The 27,719-nt window shown below is 43.6% G+C and overlaps 1 protein-coding gene across 2 annotated transcripts in view; it reads right to left on the reverse strand.

Annotated features, from left to right (window-relative positions):
* Positions 1-3,567: 3,567 nt before the first annotated feature.
* The window catches only part of slc44a5b (solute carrier family 44 member 5b), a 55,519-nt gene continuing 31,367 nt past the window's right edge, over positions 3,568-27,719 (reverse strand). The window contains exons 3-22 of one of the 2 annotated variants that reach the window (XM_054729971.2): positions 26,496-26,569; positions 24,400-24,484; positions 23,906-23,990; positions 23,675-23,788; positions 19,780-19,840; positions 19,559-19,682; positions 17,237-17,317; positions 16,877-16,989; positions 16,638-16,763; positions 16,422-16,521; positions 16,243-16,335; positions 16,002-16,089; positions 15,544-15,806; positions 13,978-14,072; positions 8,755-8,858; positions 8,590-8,663; positions 7,566-7,636; positions 5,284-5,360; positions 5,013-5,097; positions 3,568-4,836 (exon numbers count right to left, since the gene is read on the reverse strand). In XM_054729971.2, coding sequence (XP_054585946.2) covers positions 4,721-4,836; positions 5,013-5,097; positions 5,284-5,360; positions 7,566-7,636; positions 8,590-8,663; positions 8,755-8,858; positions 13,978-14,072; positions 15,544-15,806; positions 16,002-16,089; positions 16,243-16,335; positions 16,422-16,521; positions 16,638-16,763; positions 16,877-16,989; positions 17,237-17,317; positions 19,559-19,682; positions 19,780-19,840; positions 23,675-23,788; positions 23,906-23,990; positions 24,400-24,484; positions 26,496-26,569 — 2,029 coding nt within the window. In that variant the 3' untranslated portion in view covers positions 3,568-4,720. Of the gene's footprint in view, positions 4,837-5,012; positions 5,098-5,283; positions 5,361-7,565; positions 7,637-8,589; positions 8,664-8,754; positions 8,859-13,977; positions 14,073-15,543; positions 15,807-16,001; positions 16,090-16,242; positions 16,336-16,421; positions 16,522-16,637; positions 16,764-16,876; positions 16,990-17,236; positions 17,321-19,558; positions 19,683-19,779; positions 19,841-23,674; positions 23,789-23,905; positions 23,991-24,399; positions 24,485-26,495; positions 26,570-27,719 lie in introns of both variants that reach the window. The other variant, XM_054729970.2, reaches the window with a different exon arrangement.

A 27,719-nucleotide genomic window follows, 5' to 3' on the forward strand; every position in this document is an offset into this window, starting at 1 on the left:
CGGCCATGGGTCACTGCCTGGCGGCAGCAATGCCCCTGGGCGGGTCTGGGTTGGGGCCTGGGGGCTCGGGGTTTGGGGGTGGCCGGCCCCGGGTGGGGATCTGGGCTGGGCCTTGGGGGTCGGGTCCTGACATGTATGCTGCCGGGAAGAAGGCAGGAACATGCAGCAGTGCCTGGCTCGGGTTCGGGGGCCTCAGGTAGACCTTGGCTCCTCTGCCGTTCCATCACAGCGGAGGGGGAGGTTCAGGAGGGGGAGGACCCAACCTTACCTGGATGTCCCATGTCTTATATATTCTGGAAGTTGTGCAAATGCAGGGATGGGTATAGATATTCTGCTGGGGTGAGGCTGGGTTGGTGCCCTCGGACTCCGTGGGGCTCTGTAATGCTGCTGCTTTGGACCCTGGCAGGATGGGCTGGGGTCTCCATGCCCTGGGTGGCAGTTTGACAACAGAGGTGCCTATTGGTGCCAGTAGGGGAGCTGGCTCCCTGGAGGGCTAAGCCCAGCCAGCCATTCTTCCCCATCCCCGCATATTTCTCTCCTCCTGCTCCCTCACATCATCACACAAACATACACATAGGACCTTGGGGGGTGGGCAAGTCAGGGAGTGCGGGTATGGACCCCATTTCCGCATTCCTGTGGCAACCTGCCCCCCAATTTTATTTGCACCTTATACACTTCCACTGACGACATTCCACACAAACACACACTTAGTGCCTTGGGAGTGAGCACATTCAACGGCATTTGGCAGGGGGATATTTCAGCCTCCTCCCGGGTGCCGGTGCCCACTTCCAATTTTAAACCGCACTTAGACACTGATGGTTGAGGGTGTAAATGGGGTGGTGTGGTTGCACCAGCTGGCATAGGCCGGATGATGCCCGCACTGCCCACTCACCACAGCCATGGAATACACCTCATGATCACACAACACTATATTGGAGCAGGCGGAGGGAGACTAGGGGTCTTAGCCACCTCTGTTGTTGCTAGGCCTCCTGGGGCTGGAGGCTAGGAGGGAGATCTGGCTGTCTGGTTGGGGTTTGGGGTGGTGGGTTTCTGTGCTCTGCGTTGGGCGGGGGAGCCTGCTCATCAGCACCCCAGCAGAAAGGGTCAAACTCTGGTTACCGGTGATGGTTGTACCCAGTGTGCAGCAGTACCGGGACCAGAGTGAATAGGGTGTGTATGGGGAGCATGAGTGGGTGTCCGGCGTGCATTTTTGTAAGTCTTGGGTTGTATGTGCATGTGTGAGCATGAGGGAGGGAGTGTGTGACTGTGTTTGTGTATGATTGTATATGTCAGGTGGGGCCTTTGACTCCTCCCCTCTCCTGGAACCTCTCTTGATGATATAGATCTTTGTCCCCCCTCCCCCTGCCACACCTGGTGTGAGGGGTTGTGCCATGGTCTGCCTGAGTGTTCGTGGCAACCGGGTCTGGGGGTTTAAGATTAAGGCATCTGCCTGATAGATCCCGGTGGCTGCCTGGTGGGGTCTGGGTCCCTGGGCTCTGCTGGGTCCCCGGCGGGGGTGGTCACCCCTGGGTCCCGGGCTCGGCCGGCTAGGGGGTGGGAGGCTGTGGGCGGGCCTGTGGGCTTGCCGCTGATATCTCCCGGGACTCTGCCGGCTGCTGGTTGTGGCCCCCCGGGGCGATCCTCTGTGCCTCTCGGGGGGGGGGGGGGGGGGGGGGGGGGGGCTTCCTGGTTGCAGTCTCCTTGGGATTCCTGTGTTCTGGGGCAGCGCCTGGATCTCTGGGACTTGGAGCTCCCCCCATCTCCTGCGCATCTTTGGGGGGCGGATCTGTGGTCCCTCGCACACTCTGTTGGACGCTCCTATAGAGAAACCTTACATCAACAAGCGCGTGTACACACACAGGTGCTCACATGGTGCTCTCAAAAGTATGGGCTTGGGCACGTTCAACACAGGTCTTAAGACTATGGTGGGCACTTAATGCACTGTGATTTATTATCGTGATTCTTCAGTTAAGCAATGTTGATTATATATTTTCTTCATCAAGTTGACGCAGTGATAGCTAGATCTTGTTGTATTGTTGTTGTGTCCCATTTTTTCTCTCTTTCTGCAGGTCTAGAAGCAGACTCTTGTTCATTGTTTATTTTTGTGGAACACCCCCCCCCCCCTCTCTCCCCACCTTTTCTTTCCTTTCTCTTTCACCTCTGTCTCCGTGTCTGGTCGGAATTTCAATGCATTCAACAACAATAACAATAAAGTTTTAAGTATCAGGCGTGACATTAAAAGCAAACGCTTTGATGCTCCACCTGAGAGTAAATCTGTAAGGCTTGTCACCAGCATTCAGACATCAATTCCGCTTGCTTCACAGCCAGACAGGACACGGTAAAAAAAAAAAAAAAAGAAATGTGATTGGCCAGCGGGCCATAATCGACGTCCCAGGCCTGCGTGGTGGCAACGTCACTATGTGTGTGGCCATGAACCACCATGACGTCCTACACCAACATGCCCACCAAGGGGTGTACAACACAGCTCTGCTACTGGAATTCCTAAACGGCCTGTATGATGTGCTTGTTCAACCTGATGGCATAGATAACCCACAGCGGGTCAACCATATAATAATTTGAGACAATGTAAGTTTTCACAAGGCTGCCCAGGTGTATGAGTGGTTTCAGGACCACCCACGGTTTTCTGTTTTATACCTTCCACCTTATTCCCCCTTCCTCAATCCCACTGAGGAGTTTTTCTCAGCCTGGAGGTGGAAGGTGTACGAAAGGAATCCACAGAGCCAGGTCCCACTGCTTCAAGCCATGGAGGAGGCTTGTGGAGATGTGGGCTTTGAGGCCTGTCAGGACTTCATCAGGCACTCGAGGCAGTACTTCCAGCGCTGTTTGGACCAGGAGGACATCGCCTGTGATGTTGACGAGGCCCGATGCCCCATAATTATGCTTGAACGGGAGAGGGGGTGGGGGGTTTAAAAATAAAATGTTTAGCCAAAATTTGTGTGACGTCTGTTTGTATCAGAGAAAAGTGGGCACTGTCATACATTCAGTGTGTAAATCATTGAGTTCCCTTTCGTCAATTGTGTTTTCAGTTTTGCTCTTCAGTGTTCTTTCCATGCTTGGTAGTGTTCACCCAAAGGCTACTTGTGTTTAAGCAATGAATGGTATGTGTGTGTCATGTGAAAATGTGGCTGTGTTTACCAAATGAAAACACGTGTTCCATTTTGGGAACATGTTACGATATGTGATGGCAGGGTTTTGTTGCAAAGCCACGGTTTAGGAATTTGTGTGTTATGTTTGGGGTTTTGTGTGTGCAGTTTTGAAAGAAACAGTTTTGAAAAATGTGTTATCGCAATCGAAAAAAACTAATTAAACTGCAGTTTGATTTAAATTACATTTGGCAACGTGTTCATAGTCACAGGCTTATGCCATTCTCTAATTCACTGCTGTATCATTACTGCTGAAGGCTTGGGTCATGTAGTAAGGCCAGGTGCAGTTCCATCCTCGCCTTCCAGATCTGTCACTACTGAAAATATTAAACAATCAAAATGATGTAATAACTGGATGTTGATTATCCAATCTCAGATAAAAACCTATGAAAACCCATTGGGCAATAGTTGAAACAGTAATGTTTATTCAAAAACAAATATTCACATTGTTTATTAGATTCACACATAAAAAAATACCCCTGTACAAAAAGACCACCAAATACCCCCCAGAAAGATGTGTGTATCATTCTGAGTATTAAAACACATCTGATGCAGTTAAAAAATGACCAAAAAATGGCTTCAAAATCCTTTTTATAAACTTTACATTAAAAGTTCTTAGTGTTAGATCTAGAAATCACAGGGTAAGAGAACATATTTTCCTTTTTTTTCCACAACTAGGCACATTAACTAGTGGCTGCATTCAAATATCCTGAAAATCCTCAGGTTCTGTTCAGAGTTTAAGCAAAAACCATCATGTGAATATTGTAGTCTTGACCTCCCACAAAGTCTCTGGGTTACAGTACATCTATGAGCAAAATAAAAACTCTCAAATGATTGTGTAGCAGTAACCTGTGCAACTATTTGCAGAATTCACACAGCTATGTGTTTGTGTTAGCATAAATATGGTGGATTAAAAGTAACCTCTATAAAATTGAAGGGAACATCAACAACCAACATAACCATGCTACACAGAAGAGATAGATCACACGGTTCTTTACCTTTCAAACACAGGCCATTTTTACCATTTCTGTGAGTGAAAACAGAATCTCATTTTACACTAGAAGACCAAAGTGCAACAGGAAAGTGCCCCATGGTTCACCACTTTTTAGGGTGATACCCACAGCCACAGTCCATCATTGGCATATCTACAATTTAAGGTCCTCATGTTTGTTTGGGCGAAAACACCTGTCTCAGTTTTCCCTCAGCTTGTGCATCCATGTTATGTATCAGTGTGAGCCCTCTCAGTAAGGCAGACCTCAGTAGAGAATACAGAGAAAAGAAACATGAATAAAAGCATAGCAGATAAAAAAGCAAGTGTCCGAGTCGGCTCATGAGAGGAAGTCAAGTTTTTTCATTTTTTCTGTCCTTTTGCCTGTAACCTTCAGTGGCATAAAGTCCGTTCGTGTTCAGTTCATCACTGACCAGGCTGGGTTGCATCCAGTTTAGAGGTTAAGCCCTAAAGTACTTGCTCTCAAACATCCGGTCGCCTACACACAGAGCAGATATGGAGAATTGAGTCTGAGTCAATAAATTCAAGGAAATGTCTGCACATCAGCTCAGGAGGAAGCACAGGATTTGGCACGCTCCTCTCCTTTGCGGAGGATCTTGTGCAGGCCTGGAGATATGTAGTAGGGCTTGGAGGATGAGCCGTCATTCTTCTCCAAGTCTTCACCTGAGACCATGATCCATGGAGCAGTAGCAGAGGGGGCAGTGAACAAATCGACGGTGAGAAAGAAAAAGAAACAAGTAGTGAGATACAGAAAATGGTAGAAACTAAAAACTACTAACAGGAAACATTTATTGTTACTTTTGACTGAGCTGCTGACAAAAAAGCATACCGGTACTTACAAAAGCACAGGAAAAGTGTCTCCACACATGTGCAAAAGACATTAAAAAAGCCATTTGCAATCATGTATGATCCAATTATCACCATCTGAAAGAATACAGTTTCAGACGGTTAATCCATCTACTGCCCTCCTTTCCTGTTTCACTGGATAAACATTACAAGGAACAAATAACACAAACCTAAGTCAGATTAAAATAAAAGAAGGAGGCAGCTTTTAAGACCCTGAGACTGCTTTAAAAGACTAGAAGAAGGCTCATGTCTTAACTTCCTTACCACAATGGGGACCAAGACGTAATTAACTGTTGGCAAAAATTCTTGAAAAAGTCGTAGAAATACAAGTGTAAGAATACCTGGAGGGAAAAATAAAGACAAATTGTATAAATGTGTAAGAAAATTCAACTTTAATGAAAAAAATAAATACAGAATAGGACTAGATTTTAACAGGTCTTTGGCACTTTCACACTAGCATCACACTAGGCTCCACTCCGCCTGGACCGGGTTGGGAGTGTTCTAATTTAGGTAGTCTTGGATTTTCCCGCGTGTAATCGGAGGTCTTTTCAGTGCCTGGAAACGAACAGGGCTGACACACGCAATCACGCATACCATTAGGGAGAGCCTCCGATTGGCGGATAGAATCAGCCCGTGGGGGCTTCCCGCGTGCACGATTAACTTTCATTCTGGATGCTCTGGAGTTAACAAGCCTCTGACTGAAGCCGTTTTCCTCCGTCTCTCACTGCTGTGAGGAACACTCACACACACACACACACATACACACACTAGAGCCCTGCACGGGCCTAAAATCTGAGCCCGTGTCCGGGCCGGCCCGAGGGGATGGAGCCCCAGCCCGACCCGGTCCAAAAAGGTTTTCAGGATTCTCTGGCCCGACCCGAGCCCGACTTTTTTTAACCAACTAAATGAAAACAAAGTGCGCCATTCCTGACCAATGTGTTAAAAGACGTGCAGGATCCGATCAATTTGTTTTTCTCTCATTTACCGTTGTAACGTTATGAAGTTATGAACGTTACACCGTCACGGAGATAACGGCGCACTGGCTCTGGTGGTAATCATGTTAAATTTGATCTCTTTCCAACAATTTTCACAAGAAAACAAAACAGTTAAAAGCAGGGCTTGTCTTGTGTGGACCGCCGTATTTGACCGTTTATTTTGACGGAGAAAGAATAGAAAGAATTACCCCGACGCATGCAGACGAACTGATATTTTATTCGTTAAATTGCAGATGTAGCTAAATCACCCAACAAAAGATTCCCATCTGAACATCTGAGCTGGACACTGCTCAGCGCAGCTCGCTGTCAGCGCACAAGTGCACAGCGAGCTGAAGATGTGGAGATTGGCTTGGAGCGCATCGCAGAACCAGAGCGCATGCGGGAAGGTTCCTCCCACTGAAGCGAGTGTTTTACAAACCCTGTCTCTCAGAGAGACTTGTCACTTAGAAAATGTTCCCTGATTATGAAACTTTGGCTGAATAGTGCTTGTTCCTGTCTCCAATGTGGCAACGCATCCAGGAGCCTGTCTGAGGAGAATCCCAGGATCTCATATCCTCTTCAGCTCATAAGCGCATGATTACGCACAAGCGTGACGCATCAACCCGGTCTCACAGTAAGACCGGGTTGGAACTGTTCAGGTTTACGCAGACAATCTTTACATAGGATTGACTTACAGATATGAAATTAATTCAGTAAAATATAAAGCATTTTATTTAAATATCCATTCATTATTTTACAAGCACAGAGAGCCGCATCAGATGGATGAAAGAGCCGCGGTTTGCCGACCCCTGGTATAGCCTATAAAACGACATGTTTTCTCCAGGACCAGAGAGGACACAAACTCAATACATCTCTTTTATTGTGAGGTAATAATTTCTCCGAGTTTTGCGGTTGCGGGCGGGAGTAGACATGCACGCTGCGGGTGCGGGCGGGAGTAGACATGCACGCTGCGGGTGCGGGCGGGAGTGTAACACACGATGCAGATGCGGGCGGTAATTGCCAGAAATTCAGCGGGAGCGGGAAGAAAACAGTCCCGCGCAGGGCTCTACTGCTGCGTTTTAAGTGTTTCAATTTTTTTTATGAATTCGATTAAAAATAAAGGCGCTCGGCCCGGCCCGTGTCCGAGGTAATTACACAGTCGTTGGCCCGAAGCCCGGTCGTCGGACCTAGGGCTTCAGTGCAGGGTTCTAACACACACACACACACACACACACACACACACACACACACACACACACACACACACACACACACACACACACACACACACACACACACACACACACACACACACAGAAAGGCAGGATGCAAAATCAGAGTCAGAGAGTCTCCAAAAGCAAGACTGCTCAAGCCGCTTTTGTTTAATAATGGAGACACTGCAGACTTCTCCGCACTCTTTTGCCCCGCCCACGTGCTCGGAGATGTGCTAATGACATCGCAGGCCACAGACCGTCTATGTGCTCAATCAGGAAATAGAACGCGGCCAGGCTGGGGCGGGGGGAGCAGAGTGGAGCCGATGCTAGTGCATAAGTGGCATAAGTAGAAACTTACTTGCAACTCCTGCAATGAACAGTTTTCCTATGAAAAGCAGAAACCATGTGATGCAGTCCAAGGTGGCCACTCTAAACAGGACAGGACAAAAAAACAGACATTAATTGTAGCTTGAAAGAGAAAGAATATTTTATGTTGTTTCAAAATCTAGTTTTTGTCATATAAATTGATAATTGAAATTTGTTTTTAAAATGAGAGCATTTTATTTTAAATTTTAATTAAAAAAGATCTGACAAATGCCTAAGGAGGGTCATACCCAAGGGGGAACCCTAGGCTCTCAGAACTGAAGCCAACAAGGAAGTGGCAAAAATTGCACTTCCACCCTGCAAATTAATATTTCTGTATTTTAATTAGCTGGTTGAATGGGGGGAAATGCAGTGTCATTTAACAGCTTGGCCAAACATGCTAGTGGGGCTGCATACAAAATTTGAGCGGGTACCTGGCTTCTCCCGCCTCCTGCCCAGGAACAGCAGGTGGCTGGCTGTTCCCATTTCTCGGGGCAGCCGGGACGCGCGGACTGGCTCCAATGCGAGGCTGTAGCATGCTGGTCGCTTGTGGTATCTGGTCTCTTTGTTAGCTTCGGGTTAGCATGTTGCTAATGTTCCGCTGATCTCAAACTGTGGAGCATGAGCTGATGTAAAAGGCCACAGCGCCTGGGTACGATTACAGCGATCTGAAGCTCTGATTGTAATTTAACAGTCCCAGTCCATATTAGATCTCCACAGGCAACCAGCATGACTACAGCCTCGCATGGAAGCCAGGCGGTTCACTGGGTGGGCCTCCCCGGTCTCCGGAGCCCTTCTTAAGTTAGCCAAGTTAGCTAGTAGCTACACTGGTTTATTTGTTCCATCCGTAACAGCCCCACCCTCAACTCCACCTCTTTTCCCATTTTTGGATTGTCTGGGTGTGACGAGATGTGTGACACAGTCAAAATGGTGGTGGTGGGAACCTCCCATTTGGAAACAAAACTTTTAATTAGAGTCTCTGGACATTGTTTGTCCAGTATATATGTTGATGGTCATACCGCAAAATATTCCTCATCAAGAGAGAAAATGCATCCTTGGAGGATGTGCAGAAGTTCTTTCCATATATTGCTATCTGTAGGTGAGAAGAGAGCATCTGATAAGGAACATACTGCAGGAAATGAACTGTATAGATGGATCTCTATAAAAGGAGGTTAATGGCTCACCATGATGTATGCATTTTTGTTCAGAAACTTGAGGAAACGTTCCAGGCTCCAAAAGCAGCATCGGAGGCAACAAACCAGGAACCGAGCTACGCAATTTTGAGATCCTAAGAAAGAAAAAAACATTCAAGCGATGTTCCACTCAATATTTCAGTTTTGTCTGTTGACAAAAGTCCTTGAGAAAATAGTGGTCAATGAAGTATGTGAACATCTAAACACTAATGATCTGTTTGAGGAATTTCAGCCAGGTTTTGGAGAGTAGCACAGCACTGAAACCGCATTAGTGAAAGTTACAAATGATTTTCTCATGGTAAAAAGCAAAAAGAAGGGTGAAGCATTCAAAGTGACAAAAAAATTTAATAGGTGCAAGCACAAAAAAGGACTAATGTTCCACGTCATTCTTCTTTACAGTGGAACACCAACTGGTGACTGGACTATGCGCAGAGGACCCCTGGATTCTCATGTCAGTTCTGTTGTTGGCTCTTCCTTCTTCCATCTCAGGAACATTGCTAAGCTGAGTTCCATTCTGTCCTGCTCTGAACTTGAGACAGTTATCCACACCTTCATCTCCTCATGCTTAGACTACTGTAACTCTCTTTTCACGTGTCTGAGCAGAACCTCCCTGAACCGTCTACAGGTGGTTCAGAATGCCTGTGCTCGGCTTCTGACCAAGTCCTCCAAGCACACCCACATCACCCCACTTCTCCTCCAGCTTCACTGGCTGCCAGTCAACTTCAGGGTTCATTGCAAGATCCTGGTTCTGGTCTATAGGGCCTTACATGGACAAGCACCTTCATACATTGGTGATCTTCTCAGTCCTTACACCCCCAGCAGGTTCCTGAGGTCCAGTGACCAAAGCCTTTTGGTTGTGCAGCACCAGGCTAATGACCAAAGGTGACAGATCATCTGCTGCTGTGGCCCCCAGACTCTGGAACTCTCTCCCTGAGCCTGAGATGAGTGGACTCAGTGGACTCCTTTAAAAAGCAGCTGAAAACTCACCTGTTCAAGCTGGTTTTGGTGTGACCTTCATCACCACCCTCTCCTTATTCTGCTCTTTCTATCTATTCCGCCTTTCCCGGGATCCACTTTGTAGCGTGATGAAGGAGCCATTTCTACACTAACAGCTGTTTCCTTTTGACACAGTGTCAGTGTGTCTGAAACAGCCTGAAGGCCATACAGTCGTTTCTAAACTGTTTACATTCCAGCATGAAGACAGATGAAACAAGAATGAACTCTTTTATTTTGATTAATCAAAGAACTCTATTTTAATAAAGCTAATCCATCAAAGTGTTAGTCAATATAATAAGATGTGACCGACCTGTGAAATTAAAATATTATTTATTTTATTGTGATCTTAGGAATGAAGTAATGTAACTTTAAATGGTTCAACAGGACTCATTTCACGTAGTGTTAAAAAGACATAACACATTCTTTTCACTGATCCAATCAGAATCTTACAGATCTGACAGAGGCGTGCTTCTGACTGTGTTTGGTCATTTTCATTCGACAATAATCCGAGGTATAAAACAGATGCCACGTCAGCTCTAACCTTAGTTCAAGCATTCCAGAGCTAAGTTACGGAGTGGCCAATCCTCAACTTTCAACTCTTCAACCGAAAGAACCAAAACAAGCTGAGAAACTCCAGTCGCTATAACAACAAGCAACGACAACAGCTCCTTTCAGAATAAGTGCTCCATAGACCCAGGCTGGGTCTGAACAGACACCAAGAAAAGAGTCGTGTGCTGGCAGTATCTCGAGATGGGTCTGGTCGGAACCGCAGCTCTGCTACCAGCTCGGTGTCCAGAGAGGGTCCTGGGACCTCTGCATTCCTGACCTCACAAGAGGACTTCCACCAGGCAGGTAGGCGCGGCTTAATGGTGTCTCATGCAGTTCTGAAACGAACCCCAGCTTAAAACCAACATCTTCAGTTCCCGTCAGAACTAATCGCTTCTTCGGATTTGCGGGTTCTGATTTACATGACACGTCATCCATTCACCGCCTCATCCATTTTTAGTCGCACTATACACTTGGTTCTTAAATAAGCCCAGTTTAATCGTTAGTAATAAAATTTCTTAACTTTTAAACTTGACTCATTCTATTTTTTTGTCTCTGAGTGAATACATAACGGTTACATGATCTCTGCATTAAAAAGACCCGATCTTCTGGTTTAACCAACCCCGATCCGTGAGGCGGATTTCATATTTTCTATGGAATCCCACGCCTTCCGGCTCATTAAATAAAATGTAAGAACCTCATTTTACCCTCACAACTGACTTCCCTCTTTTCTATTCATTTTCGCTCTCCATTTCCTTACATTATTTTTAATCCCAATTTTTTATTTGTTGTCATTTCAAACATAATTTTTTGATTGTTTAAAAAAATAATTTTTTTATGAAATTTTTTTTGTGAAGGCCTCATGATTTTTATCTTTTATCTATATCAAAGATCTCCTTCCTTACTTACTTACTTTCTTACTTACTTACTTCCTTCCTTCCTTCCTTCCTTCCTTCCTTACTTACTTACTTACTTAAACCCAGATTAACCTAATCGGTTAGGTAAGATTACAGGTTTGTCTTGAAGACATAAAAAATTTGATGATTCTAAACTTTCTGCTTTTAAATAAAGACAAGATTGAAGTTATAATTTTTGAACCAGAACCTTAAAAAAGGAAACTCACTGATCTGAATAGCATTAAATTAGCTTCCAAGAACAAAGTAAAGGACCTCGGTGTTATCTTTGACCAGGACATGTCATTCAAATCCTACCAGGTCAGACTTTCATACATGTTACAATGATGCTTTTTCCACCTTCGGAATATTGCTATGATTAGAAGCATCCTTTCCAAGAGTGATGCTGAAAAGCTAGTTTGTGCATTTATTACATCAAGACTGGATTACTGTAATTCATAACAGAAAGTCCACAGAATGTAGTTAAACATCTTCAGCTTGTCCAAAATGCTGCAGCTAGAGTTCTGATGGGAATTAAAATAAGAGATCATATCTCTCCTGTCTTAGCTTCCCTACATTGGCTACCTGTTAAAAAACTACCAGGATTTTCTGACTCCCTCAGCTCTATCAGAGGTAGCCAAATGGCTCCTTGGTTTGAAAATCACAACTCAGTCAGACAATTAGCTGCCTTTCATTTGTAAATGTAGCCATTAATCTGTGCAGAGCACAGACAACTGGCCCATTGGAATGTGGAGGAATGTCGGGGACCTTGAAAATTCTGTCATTTAGGTTGGCCTCATTTTGTTTGCCTCTTTAGCTCTTTTAGCCCGGCTGGTATAGTGACTCACAAGCCCTTTTTACAAGACACACTGTGCCGGCAAATCAGCGTAACATTACCGCAACAGTGCGTTTTATAAACACGCCATGCTGGCATGGCGTTGTGCAAATTTTGCTGCATTTGTTGCACCTCACTTGGTAGTAATATTGCAGTAATTGTCTGTCCCATAAACAGCGAGTGCGCCTTGGCACAACAGAGGAAGATGTCAAATGACGTAGCAAATGTGCGGCGACCCCCGACTACAAAGAGTATATAAACCACGTAAGCATGGGAAAGTTAGTAAAAAACCAGCAGACATGGCTAATTGGAGTGACAACAAGATCTGTGAACTTCTGTCTTTACGAGCAGAGGCAGAAGCAGCTGGTAGATTGAGGGGGGTGGAGCCAATTGGTGGCTTTCTGGGAGTTCTAGTGTTAAATTCAGAATAGATTTTAAGATCCTCCTCTTATATAAAGCTCTTAATAATCAAGCTCCATCATACATCAGTGACCTGATTGTTCCATATGTTCCTAACCGAGCACTTTGCTCTCAGACTGCAGATTTACTGGAGGTTCCCAGAATATCTAAAAATAAGATGGGAGACATATCTTTTAGCTATCAGGCTCCTCTCCTGTGGAACCAGCTCCCAGCTTTAGTCTGTGACCTTGTATAATTTTAAGACTAGGCTTAAAACTTATTTTTATTAGGCTTTTGGTTAAAATCTGATGTTAGCCCACATCTGGACGAGTGGGGGAGTAGAGGGATGTAGAGTGTACACCGGGGAATACAGTTGGTAAAGACAGCTCTCCCTTGCCCTGCCTCCAATATGCCTCCATCTAAAGTTATCCAGAGTAATCTCTGTAGTTACGCTGCTATTGGCTTAGACTGCTGGAGGACATTCTGATGACTTTCCACACACTGCTACTTTTTTCTACCACTTTTCCCTAATTACATAATTCCCTGCTATTTCAGCCATTAACTTTATTTTCTAAGTGTTTTTCTCCTCAGAAGAAGCTGCAGTAATGTTCTGCTGAGCCATGGTGGCCTGATGGATGAGTCCATCGGCTGGCCCACTGCTGCTAACCACTTAACATTCTCCCTCTCCTGATAATAACATTTTACATTCTTTGACATTGAATGTGCTACTACTAGTTCATGTGTTGAATTATTTATAGATCCACTCAGATAAAGACAATAAAGTTTCTCTTACTTAACCCTCCCACTGTCCTAATGAGTGTGACCTGCAAGGAAAGTTGACCATTGAGTAGGGTTGATGGTTTATCCCTTGGGTCCATGTGGCAGGGGTGAGGAGTGAGCACCACCTCACCCCTGCTACGTGGAACTCAAGGGATAAACTATCAATCCTGCTCAATGGTCAACTTTCCTCGTGGGGTCACACCCATTAGGACAGTGGGAGGGTTAATAGAATAAAATCCCACTGGAGCCATAGAAACACTACTTGTTATATATGTTGTTTTTGTGTGTGTCGCTAACAATGTGTGCATCTGTGTTTATAGAAGCAGGTGTCTTTGGGGCTGTCTTGCACCTTTCAGTGGATGCTTACAGCTGTGCTTTGTCATAAAGTAGTCCCAAGTCTAAAATGGGACCTATGATTCTTTTATGCTAATAATTATTTTCACTTGCAGTTAGGTAACCGAGCAAATTTGGGTTAACTACTGAGTGATTAAGGACTTTTTCTCCTCACATTGCTTGTTGGATCCATTCACATGTTGTGTTTTATGCTACGCTAAAGCAAAAGGAGTACAGCCGGGTCAGGAGAATGACTGGGCTGGTTAAAAATAGTTTTTTCCCCACTTATCTAAACCTGATAAATACGTTAACAGGCAAAAATTTCAATTTTGGTAGAATATCCCTTTAAAAACAGAAACCAACAACATTTGATTTAAAATAACAATTTTTTTCATACTTTGAGAATATCAGTGAGTCAGAGTTACAACTTACCTTTCAGTTTGTGATCCAGGTACATGAGAACAACTCGGACCACCTGCACCCAAGCTAGGATCAGAGAACCAAACGCCAGAGAGCCTGTGTGATAACTAACACGGGAAGATAGAAGAGTGTTACAGTTACATCAACTTCCCTACTGGTTTTAATTTTAGCATTTAAAATAATCAAAAGCTTTGCAGCATTTAAGTTTGTTCATCCTTCTTCACCTTGTAGCGATTATGTGTCATGTTGACTCTCTCTCTTGTTAGACGAGAGGTTTTTTACTCATTCCAGGCATTTGCAGACTAAAATTAGAGTTTAAATAGATGATGATGACTGACTGAAAGGGAACATAGATGATGTTATAGCAATTTAAAGAGCAAGTCACCTCCCAATCAACTTTTTTTTTGATAATAAACTTTAGAAATGAGTGTTTCAGGCTAGGCTCACATTGCAGGCAAAGGCTGACAACGATCATGTCCCATTAAACCAGCCTCCCATGTCACCGAGTCAGCGGAGGTGAGCATCGTGTGTTGACGTTCCTGAGACGCAGCTCTGACAGAAAGATTCAGAGGTCTGTCTGGACATCCTGTCAAGTTTTGGAATTAAAAATACTAAGGCCCGGTCCACACGCAGCCGGGGATCTGCCAAAACGTAGATGTTTTTCTACGTTTTGGCCTGTCATCCACACGAAAACGGAGTTTTTTCACACGAAAAGGGATCTTTTTAAAAACTCCGGGCAAAGTGAAGATCTGCGTTTTCTCCGTTTTGGGTGTCTACGTGTGGACAGACAAAACCGGAGTTTTAAGGTCCGCAACGTCACTTTCTGCGACAAACAAATGCTGACATCAAGTGTGCGACCTGTGTTTACACTAGCCGACAGCATGGAAGCCCTCAGAGCTGCGCTCGCTTTATCAATTGTCCAAGTGCTTTTTGCTTGTTTGTTTTTGCAAGCGGAATTACTGCTCCTTGCGGAAGACCACAGACGAAGGACGAGGTTAAGAACGGGGGAAGTACTGCCGCCTACAGGTCTGGCATGTCCTTAACAACGTATTTATCCGGATACGTGTGGACAGAGTTTCTTTTAAAAACGAGGTGGTGTGGATGCAAGTTTCTGGAGGGGCGGATATTCGTTTTTAAAAAAAAACCGGCTACGTGTGGACTAGGCCTAAAGAGCATGAGAGCGGGAGGTGCTGCTGGAGCAAAGCATCTCTCTGCTCTCCATGTGTGTGTTTGTTAGTGTGTGCTTGTCAGTCAGTCTCTTACTGACTGACTGACTAGTCTTCAAGGCAAGCGCCCCCTTGTGGCACATTTTTCAAATGTTTCAAATTTGTATGGCGTAGGACTCTGGTAAGGCGGTGACTGACACTAACAATAACATTACGCATAATAATTCACATTTAGGAGGTTGTGTTGAGAATGACTCACCTATTACAATATAACATTAAGCTCAATATGCGTAAAACTGTGGTTGGTGAGACATTTTTAAAATATAAATTAATACACACATGCAGGCAAAAACATTATAAAATGCTGATAACACAAACAGAATTTTGCTAACAGTTAATCTCAAAAACTCACCGTATGGCTCTGCTGAATGAAGAATAGAGTGGGAACGGAGGGATGTCTTTTGGTTTCCTTGGCGCCCAGTAGTAGGAGGCGAAGGCACCTGCCAGGGTGCACTGGCCCAGAGCGTAGATGAAGTTGACCAGCCACAGAACCACAAACAGGTTACACAGGTGGAGGACCAGTATGTACTGGTGGTACACACTCTCCCCACCGTAGAAAGCAAACATGCACCGAGCTCCAGGGCAAACTTTGGTAACATTGGTCTGGTTGAAGGTCTGAAATGAAGTAACAGATTTGATTTCAGTACAGTGACACTTAATGTGGAACGGCAAGGGAAAAGAGAAGAAAATTACACATTTAGAAACAGAAGAACCAGATTTTTGCTCAATAAAAACACGACATTGTAAAACAAGCAGCAGAAAGAAATGACTTCTTGAGAACAAGCATATTCATGTGAGTGTGGGACTGACCAGTGGACTGCAAGTGAGGTTTGCATACACGCAATGATCATCAGCTGCTGTCACCTTGTAGACCGCTTCACCTGAAGATGCCAAGAAGCTGAAGGCATGCTAAGTCAAGGTGAGCACAACGTGGCATTCCCCAATCTGATCATGTGGATAATCCTAATAAATGCTTCTACAGCAAATCTCCCACGGACTGTAAAAGCGGCACAACTCCAAGACATCAGCGTCTTAACACTTCCAAGGATACACAGCAGTGACAGCTGAGTATGAGACACAGATGGCCAGGAGTAAAAAGGTGATGAGAGGGTAGAAGAGGGTCGACATGATGTGGCTGATGGCCCTAAAAATGACATAAACATTGTGCGAATAAATCACAGGGTCAAAAATGTAGAAATGAGGGAACGGAACATTTTTAATCACACTGACCTGCTGCCCTCCTTTAGCAGAGTAACAGGGATACTTAGCCTCGTTCCAAGAAATATCATTAGAATCACCAGGGTGGTCTCAACCATAATGAGCAAGGTCACTTCATAACAAAAGGGAAAACATATCATCACAGTTATTTTGTTGTTCCACAGAAATCATAAACACATTGTAAAATATACAGATTAAATCAAACAACAGAGGTTGATGACAGCGTACGGAAGATGAGCCACGTCTGTCTGTACTCGAGGTAAACGCTGAGATCTGTTTGGAAGCCAATGTCGGAGATGGTGTCATATGGCTTCTTGCGCAGAGTGCTGTACTTCCCGTAACAGCTCCAGATACCTGAGAGGAGGACAAAGAGGGACAGAATCACGATGAGACGGTTGATTTTCAGAGCGGTTAAAAGCCAAACGTTTCCACCATCGTCAAGGTGAAGAGGGTGCATGCACGCTCACCGTAGCCAACCGCAGTGATGACTCCACACAGAGACAGACACACTATCACCCCTCCAATGTAGCGCAGCAGGATGATGTAGAGCACACTGACCAGCATGGCTACTGCCAGGCCTCTGCAGCAACACACAGACATATTATCTAGTGACATATTCTCCTTAAGCAGTGGGGTGGATTTCGACATGTGATTTATGTTTGCATATCAGCATTCAGGACACGATATAAAGAAAAAAAATATGCAGGAATATACTGAAAAAAACATTTTCCTTGTTAATAACACCAATGGGGACAATCTGCTGTCCCCTCAGAGAAAAACAAAATTCATAATACATCTTGAGCTGTGAAAATGGAAGCCATGCTTACAAAAGGATCAATATCCAGGAGTTTGCAAAGTCCTCCAAGATCTTCATGCCAACTTCTTTGGCATTCAACAGACTGCCCATGCTACTGTAGTCAGGAAGCAAATGAAAATACAAATTTATCAGGACAAAATTATGTTCTCAGAAACACAGTATCCTTGATACTCTCATAGTAAAACAAAGATTGAAACAATGTCAAAAAGCTTTGGTCATTTTCAGCTTTAAAGGAGGCCTAGAATGCAGTTCATCAGTAATCAAAAACAGATTTTTGAGTCTCTATAAAGCAAGTAAAGTTTAAAATGTCCCAGGTGCCCTGAGAAATGGCTAACTAAAACATGCAAGGCTCATTATAAAAAGACCTGTTTTCCCTGCCCACTCCACTGGTGTGTGTGCGTGTTAGTGTGTGTGGGTTGGGAGATTTGAAGAAAGACAAGTTAAAGTAGAAACTCAACTACAGTCAGGGTTTTCCAGTAAGTCCCCTCAAGCCTTATATAACATTGATTAACGGATCTTTTAACAACAAGGCTTTAAAAACAATTAATATTTACACTACGTATAAATTATTTGATGTTTTTGCACCCCAGCACATGTTCTGTGTTCAATTTTGTATAAATTTTGTGATTTTGTATACTTTGTTCAATAAAGTTCTAAAAAGAAAACGGACACTGAAGTGGGCTGGAACATGTAGCTGTGGCAGGAGTGGTTACCTGATGACGTGACTAGGAAAGCTAGATCAGAAAAGAAGTTTTTCTCTCGCCTTTTCAACTTTCTAATTTATATAAAAATAGGTCACATGGCTTTGACTTTTTGGCATGCTACTTTTGACCACCCAAGCTGTCTTTATTAAACAAGGAAAATGTTCTAGGTCTCCTTTAAGAGCATCTTTTGAGCATGTGGGAAGAGAGGGTTCATAGAGAATACATATAAGAGGCCGTTAAATTGAAAATACAAGTGTTAGTAAAAACAGCAACAGCTCCTACAGACCGAGGCCAAAATAGCAGAAAAGTATCTGAACTTTAAGCTAGCCTGCTCCTTCGAGGTTCCAGATCATGCTATTTTAAACCTTTGAGAACACAGGTAGGCACATTATATGATAAAACATTATCAATGGCACTATTGAGATGTCATTTATCTTAAATGCAAGTTATTTATTTGTCAGCCTGAATTTATACCTGGAAGTAAGATAATTTGTTTTAGTGAAACTCCGCCCACACCCGCTCCGACAAAACGTGCCTTCAACAGCGTCTGAGTCAGTTGCTGTATGGACTATGGTAGTTCAGTGGTTAGGGCCTCTACCAGATATTTCAGATTTCCCAATGTGGTGACACAGGTTTGACTCCCAGTGGTGTCGGCAGTAATTTGTAATTTATTTAGTCAGCTGAAGCAAATTTCATGTTTTTACATTTTAGCTTTATTGATTATTTTCTGCTAAGTATTTAGTGTCTCTAAACATCTTTGACTTTGGTCATTTCCAAGCAACATTTTAGTTGATTTACTCGGCTCACCTCCCATGGACTCACACTGGCTAAATAAACAAACAAAGTAAAAAAAACAACAAAAAAAAAACAGACTAGTCCTAACTTTTAAAACTGTTTAAAAATAAAGGGTTGAAAACATAATACTGGCAAGTGTTCCGAAGAAGGAAGAAAGAAAAGTTACTGCTGAGATCGGAATGTGAACCTACACAAAACTGCATGCTAACATGGCACTCTTACCACTGGGCTACCAAGTCTGCTACAGACCAGAGACTAGCTGGAGAGGAGCAGGGCCTGATGACGGGATTAATTTACATTAATGTTTTACAGGATTTTCAAAGTAACTCAAAATTTGCAGCTTAAACAAGAAAATGCATGACTGCAGCCAAAAATGTTTTTTTTCATGAGGAAATAACAATATCGCATTGTAAAAAAAGTGGATTTTCCATGATATGACCTCTTTAAATGGCTGTAAATATGAATCATAGTCAGCAGCTGCCGTGCATTCACTGACCACTAGGGGGCACCAGATTATTGCATTTTAGCTAACATTGACAGAAAAGGGACTAAAAGTAGTGTGATGTGAACAAGTCATGAGTGATTACAGTTTTGCTAGGAGTCCCTTCAGTTCTGTCTTGCGGGGCAGGACAGGCACACAAAAAAAATCATAGCATGATATTGTGAACGACCTTTGATCACAGCAAATACAGAACTGTAGAGTTCCATAAGCAGAGTTCATGACCTAATGACAGTGTTAGAGTTTAGATCTCATTTAACGGTTGCAACTTTTCCTAAGGTATAATCAGATGAATGATCGAGGCAAAGATGTGTCTGTTGGAAGGAGGTCTTACTTGGCAGCATCTCTGAGGTCGATGACATTTCGTTTGTTATTGTCGCCATCTTTAAAGGTGGTCTGATTGGCCACTCTTAAAATCCCATCCTTTGTGTTGAATTCAGGGAAGCACCTCTGAAGGACTACAACACATTTTTGGGAACACTTCTGCTTGAATTTAAACTTCTTGGAAACAACTTACTTTACTGATCACAGTTACAGTCACTTTGATCCACTTACATGGTTTGCTTGGCACAATCATGGATGGGCAGTCTTCGTCACGGATGACATCTGCAACTGACTGAAAGGGAAGTGGAGGACGTCATGCTTTAAATATAACTATCAATCTTCATTTTTTATGAATCTGTCGTTCATCTTCAAAACTCAAAAATATCAGACATCTTTTAAATCATTACTAATATACTGTAACACATCCTGAGAAGACCTCAAGGTTGTATCTGAGAAAGTTTGGTGAAACTGCGTTAGCGAGAATTTTGAAAAAAAAAAGGATGATTCAATCTGACTGAGCAGCAACTTGCTCCCACACACAACACCTGTCTGAGTCTTCCACAGCGTCATGCTAACGTCATTAGCGCTGAGTCGCTGCCAGTCAACAGAACATGGCTGAAGTGAGCATGTAAATTTTGTTAGAGTTGGTGCCTGTGCTTGGCTTAGCCGCAGTCACCGGCCACTTTTTCAAACTTTTCTCCACTAACCTCCTCTTTTCCACCTTGCTCCTGTCTGCGATCCTCTCCTCTTCTGTAGTGGTTTCTCCTCCTGTTCCCTCCATAAGTGGTTTTTATAAACACCGTGGATCTAACCCCGCTAATTTACGTCCACTAACTCCAGCTGTTTCTGTAGTTTCTGATTCTTCCACCTCACTCAGCATGGCTCTATTAAATACCCGCTCTGTTAACAATAAGTCCTTCCTGCTCAATGATCTAATTCTCTCTAAAAAACCTGGATTTTCTGTTTCTGACTGAAGTTAAGCAGCAAACATCTAATTATTCTGGTCTAATTGAACTCTGCCCGAGTGTTTCTTCTTTTCTTGGCCAGTCCCGGGGTTCTGTTCGTGGTGGAGGCCTAGCTGTTGTTTTCAGAGACCATCTTCCATGTAGCTCTACAACCTCTGGTCACTTTGCTTCCTTTGAACTGCAGCTGATTAAAGTTGGGCATAAGGACCCGTTCTACTGTGCTGTGGTTTATCGTCCACCTGGTCCAAACAGTTCTTTCCTTCAGGAGTTTAGTGACTTTCTATCCTCCACTGTGAAGCTGTCCAGACTGGTGATTGTGGGTGACTTCAACATCCACGTCGATGATCCCTCTGATCACTTTGCTATGAATTTCTCCAGCCTTATGGACTCCTTCAGCCTGGACTTACCCAGCATGTTTCTGGCCCCACACACACCAGGGGGAACAGTCTAGACCTTGTTTTTACCCTGAGTCTAAATGCTGACAGTGTTTGTCCTGAGGACGTTTATTTTTCAGATCACCATTGCATTTTCTTTAACTTGTCAGTTTCTGCGTCCCCACCTCCTGCTCGCCGTATGGTTAGTTCTCGTTTTCTTAATGAGAGCACGGCTAGAAAATTTTCTGCTGCTTTTTATCCACCCTGTTCTTCTGATAACAACCCAGATTCCTTAACTTCTCAGTTTGACGAGCACTGCCTCTCCATTCTGGACAACATCTGTCCTGTCAGAACCAGATCAGTTCCTGCAGTGAACCCTACTCCCTGGTTTAATGACAGCTTTTGCAGCCTAAAGCGCCAATGCAGAAAAATTGAGCACTTGTGGAAGAAAACCCATCTCCACGTCCATCTGCTGCACCTAAAGGATCTTCTGACATCCTTTAACTCTGCAGTCAGAGATGCTAGGGTTTCCTATTTCTCCAACCTGGTGTCCCAGAGCAAAGGGAACCCTAAGGTGCTGTTTAACACCATCAGCAGCATCGTCTCTCCTGCCTCTCCTACAACCTCCATCCACTCTGTTGCAGACTGTGAGAACTTTGTCTTTCTTTGTGGACAAAGTCAATAAGGTTAGATCTAGCATCTCTCCTTCAGCCTGATCGCTGCCTCTCCCGACTCCAACCAGGCCCATCATCCTAGATAGCTTTGCTCCTGTTTCTTTGCCTGAGTTAACCAAACTAGTTAACTCTATGAAGATCTCTGCATGCCCCCTAGACATCTTACCCTCATCTTTGTTTAAATGTGCTTTTCAGTCCATCGGTCCCAGCGTGCTCTCTATAAATAATGCTTCTCTGGTTTCTGGTCAGGTCCCTGTTTACTTTAAGATCGCTGTAATCCACCCGCTTCTTAAAAAACCGAGTCTTGACCCCTCTCTCCATAGCAGCTTCAGACCCATCTCTAAACTTCCGTTCATCTCCAAGATCTTGGAAAAGGTTGTGGCTAAACAACTCACAGCTACTCTTGATGAACATAACATCTATGATAGCTTCCAGTAAGGTTTTCAAAGAGCTCATTCTACTGAAACAGCTCTTCTTAGGGTCTCTAATGACCTTCTGACTCACAGTGATGCAGGGAACTGTTCTGTTCTAGTCCTGCTGGACCTGACTGCAGCCTTTGACACTGTTGACCACCACCTGCTACTGGAGAGGCTGAGAGACTGGGTAGGCCTATCAGGATCTGCTCTGGAGTGGTTCTCCTCTTATCTCTCTGAGCGCTCCTTTTCTGTGGCCGTCTCCAAGTTTAGGTCCTCCACCACCTCCCTTACCCACGGTGTGCCACAAGGTTCTGTGCTGGGGCCTCAGCTCTTCCTCCTCTATCTGCTTCCTCTTCAGCACATCCTGAGCTCCTTCAAAGGAATCTCCTACCATCTTTATGCAGATGGCATCCAACTGTACATCTCCTTTAAGCACCATGAGATGTCTAAGCTGCAGCTGTTACACTCCTGCTTAGACTCTATCAAAACCTGGATGGCTGGGAGCTTTCTTCAGCTGAATGAAGATAAGACTGAGATCCTCATCTGTGCCCCAGACAAGCTGGTTCTCAAAGTCAGAGACACTCTTGGTCAGCTTGTTTCTCACACCAAATCTTCCATCAGGAATCTTGGCGTGACCTTTGACCCAGCTCTCACCCTGGATTCTCATGTCAGTTCTCTTGTTCGCTCTTCATTCTTCCATCTCAGGAACATTGCTAAGCTGAGTTCCATTCTGTCCCGCTCTGAACTTAAGACAGTTATCCACACCTTCATCTCCTCACGCTTAGACTACTGTAACTCTCTTTTCACGTGTCTGAGCAAAACCTCCCTGAACCGTCTGCAGGTGGTTCAGAATGCCTGTGCTCGGCTTCTGACCAAGTCCTCCAAACACACCCACATCACCCCGCTTCTCCTCCAGCTTCATTGGCTGCCAGTCAACTTCAGGGTTCATTGCAAGATCCTGGTTCTGGTCTATAGGGCCTTACATGGACAAGCACCATCTTACATTGGTGATCTTCTCAGTCCCTACACCCCCAGCAGGTCCCTGAGGTCCAGTGACCAAAGCCTACTGGTTGTGCAGCACCAGGCTAAAGACCAAAGGTGACAGATCATTTGCTGCTGTGGCCCCCAGACTCTGGAACTCTCTCCCCCTGAGCCTGAGATCAGTGAACTCAGTGGTCTCCTTTAAAAAGCAGCTGAAGACTCACTTGTTCAAGCTGGCTTTTGTATGACCTTCTTCAACCCCTCTCTCTTTATTCTGCTCTCCCCACCTATTCCACCTTCCTCAGGATCCTCTGATTTCCCTCTTTCCTATTCACTCACTTTAACATTTTTAATCACAATTGTCTTTTTTTTGCTCATTTGAAATATATTTTTAACAATTTTCCAAATTATTTTTTATATTTTTAAATTTTTTGTTTTTGTGAAGCGCCTCGTGATTTTTATCTTGAGAGGCGCTATAGATGATATTTTCTTCTTTCTTCTTCTTCATGAGTGGATGCTAACTCACTTCTGCCTGCTTCTAAAACACATGTGCAAATGAGCTCTTTACTACAACGACTCTTGATAAAATTGGTGAAAATGGCCGACATAGAGGATTCCTCAGAAATTAATATTACAAAATTGAACCACTTACCCAACTTTCAGTTTGGAAAAAAACCAAAACAAAAAACAAAAGTGAGTTGCAACCTGTCACTAACCTTACTGCCAGTTTTAAAGCCACGCTTGCAGAATTGCTTGTAATAGTCCCAGCTGTCGGTAGTCGAAACATCCAGGAGTGTGGCAAATCTGTCAGGGCACTTGGAGACGCAGAGCTGAAGGAAGCAGCACAGTCTCTAAATGAGAATCAGCCTAACATAATCGGGCATGGCAGAAAAACTGGAGAGAAGTGTAGAAGCATTGTACGGCGAGGGCTTCGTTCAGACTCTTACCTGAGTTGTAGGGCACTGGAGGTTAATTAAAACCACAGGATTGGCACATTTCAGCATGTTGAAGTAGAATAATATGGCTTTGTCTCTGAAGACAAAAAAGACCCAGACAAAGAGAAGATTTAGATTAAACAGATCCGAGTCCATTACAGCGCAGTGATTTATCAGCGCACGCACACGCACACACACACACACACGCACACACACACACACACACACACACACACACACACACACACACACACACACACACACACACACACACACACACACACACACACACACACACACACACACACACACACACACACACACACACACACACAGTGTGGTGTGTAGTAACACTTCCCAGGATTAATCAGAAATGTGCACTGCTCAGTAGTCAAGAGCCTATTTAGAGTTTGAAGATAAGAATAAAAACGCAGACAGATTCTACAGATGACATAATTATTCTGCTGTCTGGTGATTCAGGAAGCTGATATTTCATTTCCACTCACGCATTAGAGGTGTTCTGCTGGCCACAAAACTGACCCTGGCTGTCCGTTGGATAGACAATCTTCCTGGGGTCACCGTGGATCCAAGCTGCAAACCAAAGCTTTTTATTGGAGCCAGATCAGACATTTTGAGTCTTAGGAGTGTGCTCATCCAAACACATCTTAGAGAAATACACTTTGGTAAAACATCAATGCTCATGAACAGCTAGGCACAAACGCTATTTATTTGTTTTGACTTCTCTGAAATAAAATAACCCGACAACAGTGACTGAATGTGTTTCAGATATGGGCTAAATACAAGCATTAACCTTAACACGAGAAAACAAACATACACAACATACAAGCCTCAATAAGGAGCATGTGGGAGAAAATCATTATCTCATTTTAACTCAGTGCTTATATATTGGTTTATATCTGAACTGTCATGGCTGCTTTGTGTCAGAATTATTGGTAAACAGGAAATCCTCCCCAAGCCTAAATTAAGACATGATTCTCCGGACAGCCTGCTGCCACAGACGGTACTCAGATCACAACACTGGGATGCCGTTTGTACACACTTTGTGGTTCACTACTTCTTTTGTGTGAGAAACTGCAGAAATGAAATGTGCCATGCACTCTTGTTGTTATAGTCAAGTCAAGTCAAGTCAAGTTGATTTATTTAGCGCCAAATCACGACAAGAGTCGTCTCAAGGCACTTCACATAATAAACATTCCAATTCACAGTTCATTAAGCCAATCAGAAATAATGTTTCCTATAGAAATAAACATGTGGGTTTATGCATGAAGAAACAAAGTAAAAATAGTAAGAACGGTAAAAAACAACCGTGAAAAGAATATTCTCTGGTGGCTTTGTCACAACATGACCCAACATATTAAAGGGATTTTTCCACCTATTTTAAACTGTGTTTGTGTTTAAAGAGCAAGTCACCCCCAAATCAACTATTTTTTTCTGATAAACTATATAAATACGTGTCTAATCATGCTGCAAACACGTGTAGTCAATAGTTTTGCACTTTAGTGCATTTTAGTTAAAATTTAAATTTTCTGCCTGAAACTGTCAGTGTTGTGCCGTTGTCAGGTAAAAACTCTTCACTGCATTTGAATTTAAATCTGCCACCGCTATTGGCTAAGAGGTATGCTATGATGTAAACTGGTACATTATGATGTCACAATGTCGGTGACATTGGAGGTGGGCACCTCCAGCTGAAACTGACTATCTACCTCATCCTGTCGGTCATGGTGGACTATGATTTTGTACGTGACTCCACACGTTAGCTCTGATGTCTTGTTTTTAGATGAAGGCGGCAGTAGACGTCGAAACATGTCAGCAAAGGTAAAAACAAGCTTTATTTGCCCTGCGTATGATGAAGAACCACAAAAAATAAAATCGGATAAAAAAAAACACGGAATAAACGTAACAAAGTTGTTCAAAGGGAAGATAATTTATATATTTCCCACAGAAACAGGCTCCTTTAGCTCCGGCTCACATGAAAAGATAATCGTGCAGATTTTTTACCTGATTTACCCACTTGTGAAAATCTTAAGGAAGAACCCGATTACCATAATTGCTCTAAAAAATAATACTATCAGATAATCCTACCATGTGTGGTGTGTTAAGAGAGCTCTGCTCAGATGGACATTAAGACCGCTTCGATAATAAGTCGGGGACATTTAAAGTGTTGGACTGTCTTGCTCCAACTTCAAGGACAAACAAGCCCACTACCTGTTGAATGTGACCTGCAGCCAGTCAGAAGGCAAGGTGACGAAAGCTCACCGAGTGATTCTCCTCAGCCATGTTAGTTTACTCTAGTCATACTCGATATCAAGAGGATTTACAAGATTTCCTGTCTGACCGTGAAATGTTTGGTTTGTGCTTGGTTAGTAGTTTTTGCTGTGTGATTTCTATTCACCACATATGAAGCCTCTCATGTTTTGAAAATTGTCCAACAATTTCAAAATGCTGCTGTGTGAACTAGGCTTTACTGATGTAATCAAAGAGTGACACATCCTATGGATCTGAACTCACCCACTCATAAAGAACCGGGCATTTCACTGGAAACAACAAAACTTTGTGTGATTCAGCTGAGTAGCAAACTTACCCACAGTACCCAGAGCGATGTAGCCTAGGATAACAGTGACAAAGATCATGCAGCATGCCACATCTGTGCACTTCCTGTGAATTAAAACACAACATGAGAACAAATCAGTGACATGGAAATCCATGACTGCAAAATCATTTCAAAATCCTGCAAGAAGGAGTTTAATCATACTTCCATGCTATAAAATGGTTGCAGATCTATGGTGAGACTCACTTCTAGGCAAGACAAAACATAATCTTCTTCTACATATTTCTTAATAAAACACTGATTCCACCTCTCCCCAAGGGCTAAATGTCCCACAGGCACAGACAGCTATGTGAAGACGTTTGAAGACGTCTCTTTCTCTAGACGGGGTTCTGCCAGTGAAAATGCAGCATCTCAGAGTGTGTCTGTCAGAGTCATCATTCACTGTTTCGGGGCTTTCTGCATAACAAGTTGTCTTTCCCTCCTGCCTGCACAGAGAACAGCTGCCTGTCTACTTCTTTTTCACAACTATTTAGCTCTGAAGTACTCAGCCCATCTGTAAACAAAGAAAAGTTCTGCCTGCTGAGTCAGGGCGCAATCATTCAAGTCAGACTATTCTCAATCTTCCCATGGTGCCTGATGCTTGTGAAGCTAACTTGGTTTTCATCCCTTCCAGATCTCAAAGCCAAGGTCAGGAGGGCCGAGCTCAGCATGTACAGTGTTTCCTCTGCAAGTTCTCTCCATACTGAATTGTCTTTGTTTTGTATACAGCACGGTCAAATAATTATACACAAACATGGCCACTCTTTAGTCTCCAAATACCATTCAAGAAAATACAAAAATAGATTAAGCAGAGACAAGAGCAGTATTGTCAGCAGCTGTGAAAGAACACGAGACAAAAGAATGATAGCGGAGTTAGACACAAAGGTGGTTAAATGTAAACAAGAGACATTCATGCATTTTTGGTGGTGGCCGGAGGAACTGGTGGCGCCAGTGCTCGGCTGTCTCATCCATCAGTTCACCCAAGGGCAGCTGTGGCTACAATGTAACTCATCATCACCAGCGTGTGAATGTATGTGTGAATAGGTAAATGACTTTGTTGTGAAGCACCTTGGGGGGTTGTAGAACCTTTGCGCCATACAAATAAATTTATTAGAGATAAAAGCAAACTTAGTGATGCAGTTTAGTCTGGATTTTGTTTTAAATGCTGCAGCAGTAAACGGATAATCTTTATTTAAATGTGTTATCCACTGCAGTAAA

Source organism: Nothobranchius furzeri, chromosome 8 (genome assembly GCF_043380555.1).
Source record: "Nothobranchius furzeri strain GRZ-AD chromosome 8, NfurGRZ-RIMD1, whole genome shotgun sequence".
NCBI classification, from domain to species: Eukaryota; Metazoa; Chordata; class Actinopteri; order Cyprinodontiformes; family Nothobranchiidae; genus Nothobranchius; species Nothobranchius furzeri.